Here is a 22,234-nt window from a genome sequence, read left to right on the forward strand (position 1 = left end):
GATGGTTCCAATCTGGAATGCACTGCCTGAGTGGGTAGTGGGTACAAGTGTTCATACTTTTAATGATGAGGGTGAGCACTTGACTGAAGTCTACAGACCAAGTGTTGATAAATGATGCATATTCAATAGTTGGCGCAGACAAGGTCTCCAATGGGCCTGTATGAATTTGACTTGCTTAGCAACTAAGTCACACATTACAATATGTCACCATAGCAATCTCCACCCACAGTACCTTGGGAACACCCTCAACCAGGTGGTCTGTAATGGTTCCAAAAGTGGCTCACTGCCCATAAAAGCTTGCTTTGAGATTGATGCACAGATCTTAAAACAATTAAAAAAAGGGCAAATTTATAGAAATTGTTCACAAACCATCATGACAGTTTTCACCCACCTAAACCCTAATTCTCCAAAGAGTGCAACCTTTTCTTCAAAGTATAATAATTCCATGTCCAAGTTTGACATTAATACAAAGAAAAAATCACTTGAGATGCAAGAAACTTCATATGATTTTTATGCCATTCAGTTTTTAGACAGGACCCCAAACCCTGCAAAAGAAAACACAAAGGTATTGTCCCTTGGAAGGAAATCGGAAAAGGGAAATAGAAGGAGCAGATACCACCATCAGCACCCTTTTAGTAGGCAATACCCACATAACTGCTGCATTTTGCTAAGATAACCTAACATCATGGACAACGTTGGACTCAATCATCAATGACACAGGCAGTTTGACTCACCACCAGCAGTGTCTTAAATAGAACTAGTTTAGGAAGGGATCAATGCTCTTACTTAACATACCAGAAACCAGATTATTTGCCCCAACCATTCTGTGGCAATGAATTTCCCACCAGTTTCTGTACACCCCATTTAATTCTTTTGAGTCCAACAATAATCTTATAAGGATGATTTCATAATTTCTTCAATAAAAGAGATCAGGAACTTGGAAAAATACAGGCAAAATAAGGTAAATTTCTGCAGGAAAATTCAAACCCATCTGTGGCTAAAGTGCTTTCATAATTACCAGCCTTTGAAATTTGTTTCTGAGAAAGATTGGAAAAACTGCATTAAAAGTTTACAGGGTAACATTTTATGTCATAATATAATCAATACATACAAAAGGAACAGCTGGTGCCAGTTTACTCAGAAGCATTAATGGCATGGAACAAAAATGACTAAAATCAGCAGTAATAGTATTCTGAACAGCAAAAGCTTTCGGTGTTAATCTTTCCGAAGAGGCAGCGACTCCTCTCTGATTCCGTCTTTCGTAATAAAACATATCTTTAGACAGTCACCAGTATAAACATCTCTCTCAGCTGCAGAGATGAAAACATCTTTAACTAGCTGTGTTGCTTTTTCCAGGGTGAGGGGGAGATGTTCTACTGACTCCATATTCTTAAACCCAATCTGGAAAAGAAAATGAAGAAAGTTAGTTAGTGACTACCTCATCCGGTTTCACCATTAGTATAAAATTCACCAGTAGTTACAATTCAAAAGGAAAAAAATACTTATTTGGGAAAGTCCTTTCAGTATAGATTGCTAAATTACAATTCTGATAACCATGACTCCACACCTGATAGCAGGACCTGGCTCAAACACCCCAGACATACCCTCATACTATTCTTGGTGAAAGTTGTTAATGACAGCTAATTGAGGTTAAAAAGGTATTACCTGGTTATCCAGAAGCGGTTGCAGCATGGCACTGGCTGAGCCTCCAGCTTTGTAAGCATCTCGTTGATAGGATCCCACAGGATCAAAGCTGTACACTGCACCTTTCCCTACATTTAAATAATGCAAAATATGATAAACATCTATATTAATCAATTTCTTTATTTACTTTCCTACAGCACTGACAAGTCATTTTATATTTGGTCAAATTGGTGGCTTTCTAACACATTCTGATACAATCATGGGGTCAACAGGGCCCTCAAAGTATTCTAAAACACTCAAAAGATGTACTCACTACTGTAGTGCACACCAAATCTTCCAAGCCCGCCAATGAAATGCTTATCCAATTAATCTTATACAGGTTTAGTGTCTGATGAATGCTTATGAGGGGACAAACAAGTCCTCAGCTTAATGCACACAAAAAAAACCCAACAGTACAACATTATCTGAATCTGAAGACATTTAGACAGGTACGAGGATAGGATATTCAAAGACTCAGTACATATTCAATTACCTGATTTTCTGCATTACTCGTAAAATGTAACTGAGATTAAGATCAAACCACAATAATAGATAAACACAATCTGGCTAAACTAATAACACAAACAATTGTACTTTTCATGTCTTTATTGAACACATTGTTTAATCATTCACAGTCCAGGCTGGAAAAAAGTATGTGAGCACTTGCAATTAATAACTGGTAGAACGTCCTTTAGCCGCCAGTGAAGTAGAGACATCAGCACCAGACTTCGAGGTAAATGGTCCCGGGTTCAAATCCAGCCACCTCCTTGTATGCTTCCCATCTATGCTTGGTTGAGCATCGAGCTAACAACTCAAGCCTTGTTTAAAAAAAGACAAATGCTAAGGATATGGCAAAGAGTGCAACCTGATGCGCCATAAGGCACAAGGAACAACAGAACCTCCTTCAGCAGCAATAACCTCCACCAAGGATTTCCTGAAGCTGCTGATCAGATTTGTACAACAAACTTTTGATCATTCCTCCATACACAACTGCTTCAGTCCATCAATATTTCTGGGATACCTTGCATGAACAGCCCTCTTCAGGTCATGCCACAACATCTCAAATTGTAAGGTCTGGACTTTGACATGGCCATTCCAAAACAAATTTTCTTCTTTTTAAACCATTCTATTGTTGACTTATCGCTTGTTTCAGATCATTGTCTTGTTGCATCATACAACTTCTATTAAGCTTCAGGTGACGGACCACTACCATGACATTCTCTGGTAAAATCTCTTGACATAATTGAGTTCATTGTTCCCTCTATGAATGCAAGCTGCCCAGGCTGTGAAGGAGCACAGTGGCCCCAAACCATGAGGCTCCTTTCACCATGCTTCACAGTTGGGATGAGGTTTTAGTATTAGTGTGCAGTGCCTTTTCCCTCCAAACACAACGGTATGCACTTTGGCTAAAAAGTTCAACTTTTGTCTCATTTGTCCACAGAACATTGTCCCAGAAGTATTGTGGAACATCAAGGTAGCCTTTTACAAATTTGAGACGTGCAGCAATCTTCTTTTTTGGAGAGCAGTGGTTTCCCCCATGGTACCCTTCCATGAACACCGTTCTTGTTCAGTGTCTTTCATTTGTGGACACATGAACAGAGACTTCAGCAAGTTCTAGAGATTTCTGCAGGTCTTTTTCACCTCCTTCAGCATTGCACATTGTGCCCTTGGTGCAGGATGCCCACTCCTAGGGAGAGTAGCAACAGTACTGAATTTCCTCCATTTGTAGACAATTTATCTTACTGTGGACTGATGAACACTCAGGTCTTTACAAATGCTTTTGCAGCCTGTTCCAGCTTCATACATCTCTACAATACTTCTTCTATAGTCCTCTGAAAGTTGTTTTGATCTAGGAATGGTGCACATAAACAGATCCTTCTTGAGAAGAACAGGCTCTGTCAGTAACCTGACTTTGTGTCTTTTCTTTGAAATATATAGGGCAGGACTCCAATCTCATTGATTAGATCACCTGACTCCAAATAGCTTTTGTATACGGCATTACCCCAGAGGTTCACATGCTCTTTTGGACCTAGACTGTTTGTTTAAATGGTATACTCACTATTGACGAGAAGTAGTACAATTGTTTGTGTGTAGGCCCATTATGTTTGTCTATTATTGTGACACAGATGAAGATCAGACCTTATTTTAGGAGTAATTAATGCAGAAAACCAGGTAATCGCAAAGGGTTCAAACTTTCTTGCTACTGTATTATGGGCAAATGGGACTGGCTCAGATGGACATTTTGGCAAGCATGGACCAGTTGGGCCACAGAGCCTGTCTCCATGACCCAGTGAGTTTATAAAAGAAACAGTCCACCATCTTTTCACATTTCAGACACTGCAATTCCAGCTTGTTCTCCTACTTCCAATCTTGTCTTTAGACCTTCAATGTTGCCAAAATGCCAGCAATCTCAATAAATGGTTTAATCCTACAGTACATAAACTAAAACCAAGTGTTCCAGGATTTAACACAGATACATCACCTGCAGTCATATTCACTTATGAAATCTGGACATTGGTGGGAAAAAGGTAACGATAAGACACCATCCCACTCTCATCTTTGCCTGTAGCCTCCTGTACCACTACAATGAGACCTAATGCAAGCCTGAGGAATCCTCTATCGCAGCTTGGATATCCATGGGAACCCACTGGACTCAACACCAACTTTAGGTCACTTTATCTTTCTGTCTGCATCAGAATTGGCCATTTCTGCAAGTGTCCATTTTATTGTTTTTCCTCTCTCTCTTTTACTCTCTCAGTAATCTAACCTACTGAGAATATCCCACAGCCTCACCATTAAATATTTGTGACAGACAAAACAGGTTAAACTGAACTTAACCACTCCATAAATGCCACATTCTGTCATCTAGTCTCACCTTATCAGACACAGTCCATTTGTTCAAGTTTATTGTCACCTGACTCTATATATAATGGTGCAACCAAACAGGATGCTCTCGATGGTGCCCCCGTAGGAATGGGAATGGGGAGCCTTAGAACTCCTCAGTCTCCTTAAAGTGTAGAAACTGCTTGATTTCCCGACCAGTGTGTTGGTGTTGTGGGTCCAGATTAGATTGTCTATTGTGTGTAGAACGAAGACCTTCCTGAAGTGGAGACCATCTCTTTTGTCTTGACCACATTCAGTCTCTCACCATTTGACAAGCCTCTATCTCCTCTGTCTGTCGAATGACCATTATTGCTCATGAGGGCAAGCACTGTTCTATCAAACCCAATGATATAGATTGAGCTGTACTTGGCAGTTCTACCCATCCCTCCTCCATATTCTCTGCTACCAAAAACTAACTTGTATTCTCTCCTCCCTAGTTCACATGAAAAGCAGAGCTGAAATATTAAGTTTCTCTTTCCACTTGTTGAGTGCTTCCAGCAGTTGCTCATTTTACTTTTAAGAGTATGCAGTCAGCTGTATTTTCACTTACCAAGGAAATATTAGAGTAGGTGATCAAATAATTGGTTACAAAATTTTTAGAAATGTCTTAAGCAAGGAAGAGAATAAGTAGCTAGGGACTCAAGAAACTGAAGGCATGGCTAGAATACACTGTTATAGATCAGGCACCATGGTACCACTTGAAATGCACAGATGACTAGGAAGTAAACAGAGGGTATAATACAGTTGCTGTTAGAGGCTTACCTTCTTCATCAAGGCCTCCAATGATATTGTAAACATAATAGGGGAAAAACCGTCGAGAGTACAGAATGGTGGAAAGCATTGCTGCTATTGCTCCACTCGTCATGGTCTTATTATTCGAATGTTTGTACATCTGAAACATCAAGAACACAAACAGTAACTAAAACAGAATCGTCTCTTGTTCAAAGCACAATTTGATGGAATAAGTTTCCAATCACAACAAATAAACCAGTTTCAAAGAGTGACAATCTCACAGTACTACTAAATTGATAAACCAATTTCCCCCGGGATCAATAAAATATGACAATGACTATAACCCAAGTGGCCAATAGGACAAGGTGTTTGAAGGACTCTTCTCCATTGAGTATACATTTCAGAGACCTGGACTAAAATATAGTAAATTAACAGAATAAAGCAAATTTACTGTGCAACTGAATATGCTATACCCAATAAAACAACATTTGACACTATAAATGAGTGGCTAAAATAAGACCTCAAGACACAGGAGCAGAAGTAGGTCATTCAAGCCGTCGAGACCGCCCCACTATTCCATCATGGTTGATTTATCATCCCTCTTAACCCCCTTCTCCCCATAACTCTGGACTCAGACACTGGACACTGGCCTGGTGCAAGAGGACTAGAAAATTGCAAATTTCACTCAGTTCTTTAAGGAGGAAGGTAGCAGAAGGGAAATTATAGAGCACTTAGTCTGACCTCAGTGGTTGGGACGATGTTGGAGTTAAGATTTCATGGTATTACAGGAAAATTATGGTTAGAGCCTTGGCTGATTGGTAGGAGGCAGCAAGTGGGATGATAAAAGGATCCTCTTCTGGTTAGCTGCCAGAGACATGTGCACTTCAGGGTGGCTCCAGGGTGACCAGGGATGGGAGCTCAACGTTCAGGGATATTCAATATTCAGGAGGGATAGACATGAAGGAAGGGGAGGTGGGGTGGCGTTGCTGGTTAAAGAAGAGATTAACGCAATAGAAAGGAAGGACATAAGCCGGGAAGTTGTGGAATCGATATGGGTAGAGCTGCGTAACACTAAGGGACAGAAGACGCTGGTGGGAGTTGTGTACAGGCCACCTAACAGTAGTAGTGAGGTCGGAGATGGTATTAAACAGGAAATTAGAAATGTGTGCAATAAAGGAACAGCAGTTATAATGGGTGACTTCAATCTACATGTAGACTGGGTGAACCAAATTGGTAAAGGTGCTGAGGAAGAGGATTTCTTGGAATGTATGCGGGATGGTTTTTTGAACCAACATGTCGAGGAACCAACCAGAGAGCAGGCTATTCTGGATTGGGTTTTGAGCAATGAGGAAGGGTTAATTAGCGATCATGTCGTGAGAGGCCCCTTGGGTAAGAGTGACCATAATATGGTGGAATTCTTCATTAATATGGAGAGTGACATAGTTAATTCAGAAACAAAGGTTCTGAACTTAAAGAGGGGTAACTTTGAAAGTATGAGACGTGAATTAGCTAAGATAGACTAGCAAATGACACTTAAAGGATTGACGGTGGATATGCAATGGCAAGCATTTAAAGGTTGCATGGATGAACTACAACAATTGTTCATCCCAGTTTGGCAAAAGAATAAATCAAGGAAGGTAGTGCACCCGTGGCTGACAAGAGAAATTAGGGATAGTATCAATTCCAAAGAAGAAGCATACAAATTAGCCAGAGGAAGTGGCTCACCTGAGGACTGGGAGAAATTCAGAGTTCAGCAGAGGAGGACAAAGGGCTTAATTAGGAAGGGGAAAAAAGATTATGAGAGAAAACTGGCGGGGAACATAAAAACGGACTGTAAAAGCTTTTATAGATATGTAAAAAGGAAAAGACTGGTAAAGACAAATGTAGGTCCCCTGCAGACAGAAACAGGTGAATTGATTATGGGGAGCAAGGACATGGCAGACCAATTGAATAATTACTTTGGTTCTGTCTTCACTAAGGAGGACATAAATAATCTTCCAGAAATAGTAAGGGACAGAGGGTCCAGTGAGATGGAGGAACTGAGTGAAATACATGTTAGTAGGGAAGTGGTGTTAGGTAAATTGAAGGGATTGAAGGCAGATAAATCCCCAGGGCCAGATGGTCTGCATCCTAGAGTGCTTAAGGAAGTAGCCCAAGAAATAGTGGATGCATTAGTGATAATTTTTCAAAACTCGTTAGATTCTGGACTAGTTCCTGAGGATTGGAGGGTGGTTAATGTAACCCCACTTTTTAAAAAAGGAGGGAGAGAGAAACCAGGGAATTATAGACCGGTTAGCCTAACGTCGGTGGTGAGGAAACTGCTGGAGTCAGTTATCAAGGATGTGATAACAGCACATTTGGAAAGCGGTGAAATGATCGGACAAAGTCAGCATGGATTTGTGAAAGGAAAATCATGTCTGACGAATCTCATAGAATTTTTTGAGGATGTAACTAGTAGAGTGGATAGGGGAGAACCAGTGGATGTGGTATATTTGGATTTTCAAAAGGCTTTTGACAAGGACCCACACAGGAGATTAGTGTGGAAACTTAAAGCACATGGTATTGGGGGTAAGGTATTGGTGTGGGTGGAGAATTGGTTAGCAGACAGGAAGCAAAGAGTGGGAATAAACGGGACCTTTTCAGAATGGCAGGCGGTGACTAGTGGGGTACCGCAAGGCTCAGTGCTGGGACCCCAGTTGTTTACAATATACATTAATGACTTGGATGAGGGAATTAAATGCAGCATCTCCAAGTTTGCGGATGACACGAAGCTGGGTGGCGGTGTTAGCAGTGAGGAGGATGCTAAGAGGATGCAGGGTGACTTGGATAGGTTGGGTGAGTGGGCAAACTCATGGCAGATGCAATTTAATGTGGATAAATGTGAAGTTATCCACTTTGGTGGCAAAAATAGGAAAACAGATTATTATCTGAATGGTGGCCGATTAGGAAAAGGGGAGGTGCAACGAGACCTGGGTGTCATTATACACCAGTCATTGAAAGTGGGCATGCAGGTACAGCAGGCGGCGAAAAAGGCGAATGGTATGCTGGCATTTATAGCGAGAGGATTCGAGTACAGGAGCAGGGAGGTACTACTGCAGTTGTACAAGGCCTTGGTGAGACCACACCTGGAGTATTGTGTGCAGTTTTGGTCCCCTAATCTGAGGAAAGACATCTTTGCCATAGAGGGAGTACAAAGAAGGTTCACCAGATTGATTCCTGGGATGGCAGGACTTTCATATGAAGAAAGACTGGATGAACTGGGCTTGTACTCGTTGGAATTTAGAAGATTGAGGGGGGATCTGATTGAAACGTATAAGATCCTAAAGGGATTGGACAGGCTAGATGCAGGAAGATTGTTCCTGATGTTGGGGAAGTCCAGAACGAGGGGTCACAGTTTGAGGATAGAGGGGAAGCCTTTTAGGACCGAGATTAGGAAAAACTTCTTCACACAGAGAGTGGTGAATCTGTGGAATTCTCTGCCACAGGAAACTGTTGAGGCCAGTTCATTGGCTATGTTTAAGAGGGAGTTAGATATGGCCCTTGTGGCTACGGGGGTCAGGGGGTATGGAGGGAAGGCTGGGGCGGGGTTCTGAGTTGGATGATCAGCCATGATCATAATAAATGGTGGTGCAGGCTCGAAGGGCCGAATGGCCTACTCCTGCACCTATTTTCTATGTTTCTCACTGCTGCCATCAGGAAGATAGTACGGGAGCCACAGGACTCACACTACCAGGTTCAGGAACAGTTATAACCCCTCAACCGTCATGGCTATTAAACCAAAAGGAAAAACCACTTAATTTCAATGTCTCATCATTGAAATGTTCCCACAGACAATGGACTCACTTTCAGGACTCTTCATTGCATGTTCTCGATAAGCATCACTTATGTATTACAATTTCCTCTTTAGTATCGGCAGAGTTTGTTGTCTTTTACACACCAGTTGAATGTCCAGGTTGGTGTGGCCTTTCATTGATTCTGTTATGGTTATTATTCCATTATGGATTCTTTGAGTATGCCTGCCAGAATATGAATCTCAGGGTTGTATAAGGTGACGTACATACTGTGATACATTTGCTTTGAACTTTGGTAACCTGCAAATTAACCTTTAGGGAATCCTGCATGAGGACACTCAAGTCACTTTGCACTTCTGATTTTTGAATTTTCTCCCCGTTTAGAAAACAGTATATGCTTTTATTTCTTCTACCAGAGTGCATGACCATATATTCCCCTACACTAAATTTCTTTGCCCGTTCTGCTAATCTAAACCCTTCTGCAGACTCCTTGCTTCCTCAACACTACTTGCCCCCCCACCTATCTTCATATCATCTGCAAACTTAGCCACAAAGCCATGAATCTGTCATCCAAATCTGTGACATGTGAAAAGGTCCCAACACTGACCCTTGTGGAACACCACTAATCACTGGCAGCCAACCAGAAAAGGCATCCTTTATTTCCACTCTTTGCTCCTGCCAAGTCAGCCAATCTCCCATCCAAGCTAGTATTTTTCCTGTAATACCATGAGCTCTTATTCAGCCTCATGTCACCTTGTCAAAAGCCTTCTGAAAATCTAGGTGAACAATATCCACTGACTGCCTCGTACTTCCTCAAAGAATTCCAACAGATTTGTCGGGCAAGATTTCCCCTTATGCTGATTTTGGGCTATGCTTTCAAGTACCCAGAAGCCTCTTCCTTAATAACAGACTCTAACCAACCACTGAAACCAGACAAACTGACTTATAATTTGTTTTTTTCCCTGCCTCCTCCTGTTCTTAAACAGTGGAGTGACATTTGCATCTTTCTAGTCCCCTGGAACTATTGCAGAGCCTAGTATTCTTGAAAGATCATTACTAATGCTCCACAATCTCCTCAGCTACCCCTTTCAGAACCCTGGTGTGCAGATCATCTGGCCCAGGTGATGTATTTACCTTCAGACCTTTCAGCTTCCCAAGCACCTTCCCCTAAGTAAGAGAATCATTATCAGATCTTCCACATATTTCGGGACATTTGTTGTTTTGCAGCAGTACATTGCTCAAGACCACAAGACACAGGAGGAGATGTGGTCTATTTAGCCCACCCAGTCTGCTCCACCATTTCATCATGCCTGATCAAATTCCCTCTCAAGCCCATTCTCCCGACTTCTCCCCATATCCTTTCATGTCCTGACTAATCAGGAACCTATCAACTTCCACCTTAAATACACTCAATGATCTGGCCTCCACAAATTCCAGATTCACTACCCTCTGGCTAAAGAAATCCCTCATCTCTATACTAAATGGATGTCGCTCTATTTTGAGGTCGTGCCCTCTGGTTCTAGACTCCCCCACTAAAAGAAACATCCTCTTCACAAACACTATCGTGGCCTTTCAACAATCAGTATGTTCAAATGAGACCACACCTCATTTGTCTAACTTCCAGCAGGTACCAGCCAAGAGCCTTCAATCGCTGTTCACATGATAACTTTCACTCCTGGAATTATTCTTATGAACCTCCTCTGAACTCTCTCGCATGTCAGCACATCCCACCTTGACCAAGGGGCCCAAAGCTGCTCAAAATACTCCAAGCGAGGCCTCACCAGTGCATTATACAACCTCGGCATTTCATCCTTGCTTTTATATTCTAGTCATAGAAACATAGAAAACCTACAGCACAATACAGGCCCTTCAACCCACAATGCTGTGCCGAACATGTACTTACTTCAGAAATAACCAAAAGTTACCCATAGCCCTCTATTTTTCTAGCTCCATGTACCTACCCAGGAGTCTCTTAAAAGACCCTGTTGTATCCGCCTCTAACACCATCACCGGCAGCCCATTCCACACACTCACCACTCTCTGTGTAAAAAAACTTACCCGACATCTCCTCTGTACCTACTTCCAAGCACCTTAAAACTGTGCCTTCGCATGTTAGTCCTTTTGAAATGAATGCTAACATCGTATTTGCCTTCCACACCAGCAATTCAACTACGAAATTAACCTTTAGGGAATCCAGCATGAGGACTCATAAATCCCTCTGCACCTCAGATTTTTGAATTTTCTCAGTTTAGAAAATAGCCTATGCTTTTATTCGTTCTACAAAAGTGCATGACCATACACTTCCTGACACTGTATTCCACCTGCCACCTTCTTGGTCATTCTGAGTCCTCTGCAGCCTCTCTACTTCCTCAACAGTACCTACCCCTCCACCTATCTTCACATTGTCCACAAACTTGACTACAAAGCCATCAATTCCCTCATCCAAGTTGCTGACATACAATGTAAAAAGCGGTCCCATCACAGACCTCTGTAGAACATCACTAGTTGCTGGTAGCCAATCTAAAAAGGATCCCTTTATTCCCACTCCTTGCCTCCTGCCATTCAGCCAGTGCTCTATCCATACTAGTATATTTAATGTAATACCATGAGCTTTTATCTTGTTTAAAAGTCTCATGTGTAGCACCTTGTCAAAGGCCAAGGTGAAAATCCAAGTACACAGCATCCACCAATTCTCCTTCGTCTGCAGTTCTTCAAAGAATTCCAACAGATTTATCAGGCAAGATTTTCCCCTAAGAAAACCATGTTTACTATGACCTAGTTTATCATCTGCCTCCAAGCACCCCAAAACCACATGGTTAACAATCAACTCCAACATCTTCTATTCTCTGTCCATTCATAAATCTGATGGTCAAGGAAAGGAATTTATTTCTGATAAGTCCTACCCTGGGTGATGGGGGTCCTTAACAATGGATGCCACCTTTTGAAGTATCACTCCTTGTGCCCATAACGAAGCTAAGTTTACAATGTTCTGCAGCTTTTTCTGATTCTGTACAGTGGCCCCGCCATACCAGACAGTAATGCAACCAGTTAGAATGCTCTCCATAGTACATCTGTATAAATTTTTGAGTGTCTTTAGTGACACACCAACTTTCCCCAAACTCTCTAATGAAATATAGTTGCTGTCTTTGTAATTGCATCAATATGATGGGCCCAGGATAGATCTTCAAAGATGCTGACAGACAGGAACTGGAACCTGCTCACCCTTTCCACTGCTGATCCCTCAATGAGAACTTGTGTGCTCCTTTGACTTCAATCAATTTCCTAGTCTTAGTGACATTGAGTGCAAGATTGATGCTGTGACACTATTCAATCAGCTGATCTATCTTGCTCCTGTATACCCCCTCATCACTATCTGAAATTCTGCCAACAGTATTTGTGGGATTGGCAAATTTATAGATGGCGTTTGAGCTGTGCCTAGCACCACAGTTGTGGATGTAGAGAGTAGAGCAGTCGGTTAAGCACACATCTTAGAGACGTGCCAATGTTGATCATCAGGGAGATGTTATCACCAATCCGCACCGATGGTGGTCTTCCAGTTAGGAAGTCGAGGACCAATTGCAGAGGGAGGTATAGAGGCCCAGGTTCTGTAGCTTATCAATCAGGACTGTGGGAATGGTGTTGTTGAGCGGCTCATCCTGCTCTTCTGGGGCACTGGTATTATTGTTGCCCTTTTGTCGGCGAGATGGTTTTCTAACCCGCACAGACTGTGGACACTTGATGAGTTACTGAAGGATCCAGTTGCAGAGGGAGGTACAGAGACAAGTTTTGGAGCTTGTGATTGGAACTGAGCATATGATTATGTTGAATGCTCAGCTGCAATCAATAAACAAGAGCCTGACATGGTATTACTATTGTCCAGGTGATCTAAGGCTGAGTGGGTCCAGTGAGATTGCTTCTGTTGTAGACCTATCGCAACTACTAACAGCAACTACGTTCACTTCTGTACCCTGAAACTCTCAAATTTCTGGCAAACTGCTAGCATCTTCCACAGTGAAGACTGATGCAAAATACTTATTACATTCATCCTCCATTTAATTGTCTCCCATTACTCCAGCATCATAATGTTCACTTTCACTCCTTTATATATATGAAAGACTTTTATAAGCTATTTTATATTATTAGCTAGCTTACCTTCATATTTCATTTTTCTCCTTAGTTGTCTTCTGTTGGTTTTAAAGGCTACCCAATCCCCTACCTTCCCACTAATTTTTGCTATATTATATGCCCTCTTTTGCTTTTATGCACTCCTTGTCTTCTCACCAGCCACAGTTGCTTCACCCTCCCTTTAGAATTCTCCTTCTTTGAGATCCATCTTTCCTGCACCTTCTGAATTGCCCCCAGAGACTCCAACCATTGCTGTTCTACCATCACCCGCTACTGTCACCCTCCAATCTGAAGGTGCTATATTTGAATACGCGCAGTAGATGGAACAAGGAAGATGAACTTGTAGCACAGTTGCAGACTGGCAGGTATGATGTTGTCGGTATCACTGTATCATGGCTGAAAGAAGATTATAGCTGGAAGCTTAATGTCCAAGGAAATACATTGTATTGAAAGGACAGGCAGGAAGACAGAGGAAGTGGCATTGCTCAGTTGGTAAAAAATGAAATCAGATCATTAGAAAGACATGACATAGGGTCAGAAAGTGTAGAATTATGGGTAGAGTTAAGGAACTGCAAGGGTAAAAAGACCCTGATGCATACAAACCAACAAACAGTAGCAAGGATGTGGCCTACAAATTACAAGAGATAGAAAATGCATGCTAAAAGGGCAATATTACAATAGTCATGGGGAATTTCAATATACAGGTAGATCACGAAAATCAGGTTGGAGCAAGATGCCAAAAGGGGGAATTTACAGAGTGCCCATGTAATGGCTTTTTAGAGCAGCTCGTGGTTGAGCCCATTAGGTTATCAGCTATTCTGAATTGGGAGTTGTGCAATGAACCGGAATTGATTAGAGAGCTTCAGGTAAAAGAACCCTTACGGGGATGCGACTGTAATATGATCTAATCCACCCTGAGTGAGAAGGAGAAGCTAAAGTCAGATGCATCAGTATTACAGTGGAGTAAAGGAAATTACAGAGACATGAGAGTGGAGTTGACCAGAACTGATCGGAAAAGAACACGGGCCGGGATGACGGCAGAACAGCAATGGCTGGAATTTCTGAAAGCAATTCAGAACGCATAGGATATATACATTCCAGAGAGGATGAAGTATTCTATTGGAAAGATGACACCACCGTAGCTAACGAGAGAAATCAAAGCCAAAGAGAGGGCATTTAATAGAGCAAAGATTAGCGGGAAGTGAGAAGATTCAGAAGTTTTTAAAAACTAACAGAAGGCAACTAAAAAAGTCATAAAGGTGGTAAAGATGGAACACAAACCCTAAGCTAGCCAATAAGATTAAAGAGGATACCAAAAGTTTCTTCAGACACATAACGTGCAAAAGAGAGGTGCGAGTGGATATCAGGCCACCTGAAAACAATGCTGGAGAGGTAGTAATGGGGTACAACAAAATGGCAGACAAACTGAATAAGTATTTTGAATCAGTCTTCACTGTGGAAGAAACCAGCAGTATGGTGAAAGTTCCAGGTGTCAGATGTCATGAAGTGTGTGAAGGTACCATAAGTAGAGAGGAAGGTTCCGGGGAAACTGAGAAGTCTGAAGCTAGAGAAGTCACCTGGACCAGATGGTCTACACCCCAGGGTTCTGTATTTGTGGAGGCATTAGTAATCTTTCAAGAATCACTAGATTCTGGAAGACAGGAAAACTGCAAATGTCACTCCACTCTTCAAAAAGGGAGAGAGGCAGAAGAAAGGAAACTATAAGCCTCATTGGTTGGGGAGATGTTGTTGATAATTAGGGATGATGTTTCAGGATACTTGGGAGGCACGTGACAAAATAGGCCATGGTCAGCATGGTTTCCTCAAGAGAAAATTTTGCCTGACAAATCTGTTGGAATTCTTTGAAGAAACAAGAAGCTGGATAGTCAAAGGAGAATTGGTTGATGTTGTGTACTTGGATTTTTAGAAGGCCTTTGACAAGATGCCACACAAGGCTGCTTAACAAGCTATGAGCCCATGGTATTACAGGAAACATAGAAACATAGAAAATAGGTGCAGGAGTAGACCATTCGGCCCTTCGAGCCTGCACCACCATTTATTATGATCATGGCTGATCATCCAACTCAGAACCCCACCCCAGCCTTCCCTCCATACCCCCTGACCCCTGTAGCCACAAGGGCCATATCTAACTCCCTCTTAAACATAGCCAATGAACTGGCCTCAACAGTTTGCTGTGGCAGAGAATTCCACAGATTCACCACTCTCTGTGTGAAGAAGTTTTTCCTAATCTCGGTCCTAAAAGGCTTCCCCTCTATCCTCAAACTGTGACCTCTCGTTCTGGACCTCCCCAACATCGGGAACAATCTTCCCGCATCTAGCCTGTCCAATCCCTTTAGGATCTTATACGTTTCAATCAGATCCCCCCTCAATCTTCTAAATTCCAACGAGTACAAGCCCAGTTCATCCAGTCTTTCTTCATATGAAAGACCTGCCATCCCAGGAATCAATCTGGTGAACCTTCTTTGTACTCCCTCTATGGCAAAGATGTCTTTCCTCAGATTAGTGGACCAAAACTGCACACAATACTCCAGGTGTGGTCTCACCAAGGCCTTGTACAACTGCAGTAGTACCTCCCTGCTCCTGTACTCGAATCCTCTCGCTATAAATGCCAGCATACCGTTCGCCTTTTTCACCGCCTGCTGTACCTGCATGCCCACTTTCAATGACTGGTGTATAATGACACCCAGGTCTCGTTGCACCTCCCCTTTTCCTAATCGGCCACCATTCAGATAATAATCTGTTTTCCTATTTTTGCCACCAAAGTGGATAACTTCACATTTATCCACATTAAATTGCATCTGCCATGAGTTTGCCCACTCACCCAACCTATCCAAGTCACCCTGCATCCTCTTAGCATCCTCCTCACAGCTAACACTGCCACCCAGCTTTGTGTCATCCGCAAACTTGGAGATGCTGCATTTAATTCCCTCATCCAAGTCATTAATATATATTGTAAACAACTGGGGTCCCAGCACTGAGCCTTGCGGTACCCCACTAGTCACCGCCTGCCATTCTGAAAAGGTCCCGTTTATTCCCACTCTTTGCTTCCTGTCTGCTAACCAATTCTCCACCCACACCAATACCTTACCCCCAATACCGTGTGCTTTAAGTTTGCCCACTGGTTCTAGCATGGATAAAGTAGTGGCAGGAGGAAAGAGTGGGAATAAAGGGAGCCTTTTCTGGTTGGCTGCCAGTGACTAGTGGTGATCCCCATTCTTCTTGCGGTATATGCCAATGATTTGGATGACGGAATCCAAAGTTTGCAGAGGATATGAAGGTAAGTGGAGGGGCAGGTAGTTTTGAGGAAATAGGGAGGCTACAGAAGGACTCGGATTAGGAGAATGAGCAAAGAAGTGGCAGATGGAATAGAGTGTCAGGAAGTGTATGGTCATGCTCTTTGGTAGAAGAAATAAAAAGGCTGGCTGTTTTCTAAATAGAGAAAAAATACAAAAAAACTGAGGTATAAAGGGACTTGGGAGTCCTTGCACAGGATTCTCTAAAGGTTAATTTGCAGGTTGAGTATGTAAGGGGTTTCTTCTTTTATGTTACTGTGTGGGCTAATTAAAATGGCTTCTTTGTTATGTTAACTGCTGAGAAAGTTCTCCCGCTAGCAGCTTGTTTGGATTACGTTATTGATAATGAATGAACGAACCAATTGGGATAGATGTTACTCTTTCTAGTGTGTCTATTAAGTTATTGTGATGCGCGGGTTTTGGGGCAGATGGACAGGGAGAGCATGGACAAGGTGCTGTGAGCTGGCTAACGGGGTCAGACCCCGAGCAGGAGTTCGAGTTCCAGAGTCTTCACCGAGAGAAGTGGAGACAGAGACAGACTCGTATGGAGCATCCGGTCGACCACCGTGGTTGGTCCCAGGTGGCAGGTCGAGGTGGTCAGAGGGGATCGAATGGTGAAGGGAGGATTGTTACTAGAGCTCCAACTGTTTGTGCATGAAGAGATTGAACTTTGATAAGTGTGGTGCCTTTTCCTTTTATATTTTATCTCTATTAATTATATAGTTCCAGTAATATCTATAAACTGTAATTCATTTAATCATATATGGTGTATTGTCTGTTATTTGGTGGGGGGGGGGGTACATCACACAGCATCCACACAAACTTAATTACTCAGTCTGGCGGGGCCGAGGGCTGTTTCCCTAGACGACAGCCAGTTGAGCGACCCTGTGGCTTGCCGGGGGGTTACAAGTATGTGGTGAGGAAGTCAAATGCAATGTTACTACTCATTTCAAGAGGACTAGAATATAAAATCAAGAATAATGTTCAGACTTTATGAAGCACTGGTGAGGCCTCACTTGGAGTATTGTGAGCAGTTGTTGTGCCCCTTATCTTAGGAAGGATGTGCTAAAACTGGAGAAGTTTCAAAGGAGGTTCACAAAAATGACTCCAGGATTGAATGGCTTGTCATATGAAGAGCATTTGATGGCCCTGGGCCTGTATTCACGAGAATTCAGAAAAATGGGAGATGAACTCATTAAAACCTATCAAACGGTGAAAGGGCTTGATAGAGTGGATGTGGAGAGGATGTTTCCTATGGTGGGGGAGCCTAAGACCAGAGGTGACAGTCTCAGAATAGAGAGGCATCCGTTTACAATGGAGATGAGGAGGAATTTCTAGCCAGAATGGTGAACCTGTGGAACTCTTTGCCTCAGCTGCTGTGGGGGCCAATTCTTTATGTACATTTAAAACAGAGGTTGATAAATTCTTGATTGGTCAGGACATGAAGGGATACAGGGAGAAGGTAGGTGATTGGGACTGAGAGGAAAATTGGATCAGCCATGATGAAATGGCAGAGCAAACTCGATGGGCCAAATTACCTAATTCTGCTCCTATATCTGATGGTCTCTTGCCCTCTCTCATGCTTCTATAATTCCCTATGCTGTTGTTGTTGAGTGCTGTTGAGTCATTGTCAACTCAGGGCAACCTTATGGATAGTGTAGTTGTCCACAGGATTTTTGTGGCAAGATACGTAACTAGATTGCCAGGCTTTCCTTTCATGGAGGTACTGCCGTTGCCCAGTTTGGAAACTAGCCGGATTCGAACTCAGGACCATCCCCCTCGAACTCCAGTGCCGATGATACTACACCACCTGCTGGCCTGAAATCCCCTTTATTCCACTGTAATTCTGATATATCTGCCTTTAGCTTCTTCCTCTCAAACTGCAGGGTGAATTATGACCACTGCCTCCCAAGGGTTCCTTTACCTTAAGCTCCCCAATCAAATCTAGTTCATTGCACAACATGCAATCTAGAATTGCCGTTCCCATAGTGGGCTCAACGACAGACCACTCTTTAAAAAAAAAGCATCTCAGGCATTCTACAGATTCCCTCTCTTGGGATCCAGCACCAATCTGATTTTCTCCAATCTACCTGCATTTGAAATCCTTCATTACTATTGTAACATTGTCCTTTTTACATGCTTTTTAAAAAAATCTCATTGTAATTTGTACCTCACATCCTGGATACTATTCAGAAGCCTCTATACAACTTCATGGTATTTTTACCATTATCGTTTCTTAATTCTACCCACAAAGATTCTACATTTTTTGATTCTATGCTACCCATTTCTAATGATTTAATTTCATTTTCTACCAACACAACCACCCCGCCCCTTCTGCCTAGCTACCTGGCATTTCAATATAATGTGTATCCTTGGTGTTAAGCTCCCAACTATAATCTCCTTTCAGCCATAACTCAGTGATGCCCACAAACCTGCCAAGCTCTAACTGTGCTACAAGATCTACCATATTCCACATACTTTGCACATTCAAATATATCATCAGTCCTGTATTTCTTACTCTTTTCAATTTTGTCCCGTTAAACTACAACTCATGTCCCTCTCTGGAATGCTGCCCTGTCATCTGCCTGTCCTTTCTCAGTCTCACTACACACTGCATCTATTTGTATACCAACTGCCCATCCTCAGCCTTAGTTTAACCCTCCTCAGCAGCTCTAGCAGACCTGCCCAAGGATATTAGTGCCCCTCAAGTTCAGGTGTAATCCATTCTTTGTGTACAGGTCAGACATTCTCCAGAGGAGATCCTAATGACCCAGAAATCTGAAACTGCCCCATGCACCAATTCCTTAGGCACACATTCGCCTGCCAAATCTTCATATTCTTACCCTCACCAGCATGGGACATGGGGAGCAATCCAGAGACTACCATCCTAGAGGTCCTACTTTTCAGCTTTCTACCCAACTCCCTATATTCTCTCTTCAGGACCTCATACTACCTGTGTCTACTTTTTCTACCTCTGTCATTGATACCAATATGTACAACTTCCAACTATTCACTCTCCCCGTAGAGCAAAATCCTGTCTACCCAATCCGAGACATCCCTGACCCTGGCACCTGGGAGGCAACATAACATATGGGTAAACAACAGGAATTCTGCAGATGCTGGAAATTCAAGCAACACACATCAAAGTTGCTGGTGAACGCAGCAGGCCAAGCAGCATCTATAGGAAGAGGCGCAGTCGACGTTTCAGGCCGAGACCCTTCGTCAGGACTAACTGAAGGAAGAGTGAGTAAGGGATTTGAAAGCTGGAGGGGGAGGGGGAGATGCAAAATGATAGGAGAAGACAGGAGGGGGAGGGATAGAGCCGAGAGCTGGACAGGTGATAGGCAAAAGGGGATACGAGAGGATTATGGGACAGGAGGTCCGGGAAGAAAGACGGGGTGGGGGGGGGGTGACCCAGAGGATGGGCAAGAGGTATATTCAGAGCGACAGAGGGAGAAAAAGGAGAGTGAGAGAAAGAATGTGTGCATAAAAATGAGTAACAGATGGGGTACGAGGGGGAGGTGGGGCCTAACGGAAGTTATTGAAGTCAATGTTCATGCCATCAGGTTGGAGGCTACCCAGACGGAATATAAGGTGTTGTTCCTCCAACCTGAGTGTGGCTTCATCTTTACAGTGGAGGAGGCCGTGGATAGACATGTCAGAATGGGAATGGGATGTGGAATTAAAATGTGTGGCCACTGGGAGATCCTGCTTTCTCTGGCGGACAGAGCGTAGATGTTCAGCAAAGTGGTCTCCCAGTATGCGTCGGGTCTCACCAATATATAAAAGGCCACATCGGGAGCACCGGACGCAGTACATCACCCCAGTCGACTCACAGGTGAAGTGATGCCTCACCTGGAAGGGCTGTTTGGGGCCCTGAATGGTGGTAAGGGAGGAAGTGTAAGGGCATGTGTAGCACTTGTTCCGCTTACACGGATAAGTGCCAGGAGGGAGATCAGTGGGGAGGGATGGGGGGGACGAATGGACAAGGGAGTTGTGTAGGGAGCGATCCCTGCGGAATGCAGAGGGGGGGGGAGGGAAAGATGTGCTTAGTGGTGGGGTCCCGTTGGAGGTGGCGGAAGTTACGGAGAATAATATGTTGGACCCGGAGGCTGGTGGGGTGGTAGGTGAGGACCAGGGGAACCCTATTCCTAGTGGGGTGGTGGGAGGATGGAGTGAGAGCAGATGTACGTGAAATGGGGGAGATGCGTTTAAGAGCAGAGTTGATAGTGGAGGAAGGGAAGCCCCTTTCTTTAAAAAATGAAGACATCTCCCTCGTCCTAGAATGAAAAGCCTCATCCTGACAGCAGATGCGGCGGAGACGGAGGAATCGCGAGAAGGGGATGGCGTTTTTGCAAGAGACAGGGTGAGAAGAGGAATAGTCCAGATAGCTGTGAGAGTCAGTAGGCTTATAGTAGACATCAGTGGATAAGCTGTCTCCAGAGACAGAGACAGAAAGATCTAGAAAGGGGAGGGAGGTGTCGGAAATGGACCAGGTAAACTTGAGGGCAGGGTGAAAGTTGGAGGCAAAGTTAATAAAGTCAACGAGTTCTGCATGCGTGCAGGAAGCAGCGCCAATGCAGTCGTTGATGTAGCGAAGGAAAAGTGGGGGACAGATACCAGAATAGGCACGGAACATAGATTGTTCCACAAACCCAACAAAAAGGCAGGCATAGCTAGGACCCATACGGGTGCCCATAGCTACACCTTTAGTTTGGAGGAAATGGGAGGAGCAAAAGGAGAATTATTAAGAGTAAGGACTAATTCCGCTAGACGGAGCAGAGTGGTGGTAGAGGGGAACTGATTAGGTCTGGAATCCAAAAAGAAGCGTAGAGCTTTGAGACCTTCCTGATGGGGGATGGAAGTATATAAGGACTGGACATCCATGGTGAAAATAAAGCGGTGGGGGCCAGGGAACTTAAAATCATCGAAAAGTTTAAGAGCGTGAGAAGTGTCACGAACATAGGTCGGAAAGGATTGAACAAGGGGTGATAAAACAGTGTCGAGGTATGCAGAAACGAGTTCGGTGGGGCAGGAGCAAGCTGAGACAATAGGTCGGCCAGGACAGGCAGGTTTGTGGATCTTGGGTAGGAGGTAGAAACGGGAAGTGCGGGGTGTGGGAACTATAAGGTTGGTAGCAGTGGATGGGAGATCCCCTGAGCGGATAAAGTCGTTGATAGTGTGGGAGACAATGGCCTGGTGCTCCTTAGTGGGGTCACGATCGAGGGGTAAATAAGAGGAGGTATCCGCGAGTTGTCGCTGTGCCTCGGCAAGGTAGAGGTCAGTACGCCAGACTACAACAGCACCCCCTTTATCAGCGGGTTTAATAATAATGTTAGGATTAGTGCGGAGGGAGTGGAGAGCAGAGCGTTCCGAAGGAGTGATGTTGGAATGGGGACAAGGTGCGGTGAAGTCGAGACGGTAGATGTCCCGTCGGCAGTTGGCAATAAAGAGATCCAGAGCAGGCAGAAGACCAGAGCGGGGTGTCCACGAAGAAGAGGAGGGTCAAAGACGGGAGAAGGGGTCATCGGTGGGGGTGGAAGAGTCCTTGCCGAAGAAGTAGGCTCGGAGACGGAGACGGCGGAAGAAAAGTTCCGCATCGTGGCGAACACGGAACTCGCTGAGGTGTGGGCGAAGGGGGACAAAGGTGAAGCCCTTACTGAGAACAGAGCGTTCTGCCTCTGACAGTTGAAGGTCGGAGGGGAT

The 22,234-nt window shown here is 43.7% G+C and overlaps 1 protein-coding gene across 1 annotated transcript in view; it reads right to left on the reverse strand.

The window, feature by feature from the left end:
• Positions 1-848: 848 nt before the first annotated feature.
• psmb1 (proteasome 20S subunit beta 1) overlaps positions 849-22,234 on the reverse strand; it is a 35,596-nt gene continuing 14,210 nt past the window's right edge. The window contains exons 4-6 of the mRNA XM_063055195.1: positions 5,329-5,458; positions 1,666-1,772; positions 849-1,401 (exon numbers count right to left, since the gene is read on the reverse strand). Coding sequence (XP_062911265.1) covers positions 1,216-1,401; positions 1,666-1,772; positions 5,329-5,458 — 423 coding nt within the window. The 3' untranslated portion in view covers positions 849-1,215. The remainder of the gene's footprint in view (positions 1,402-1,665; positions 1,773-5,328; positions 5,459-22,234) is intronic.

Source organism: Mobula hypostoma, chromosome 8, assembly GCF_963921235.1.
Source record: "Mobula hypostoma chromosome 8, sMobHyp1.1, whole genome shotgun sequence".
Lineage (NCBI taxonomy): Eukaryota > Metazoa > Chordata > Chondrichthyes > Myliobatiformes > Myliobatidae > Mobula > Mobula hypostoma.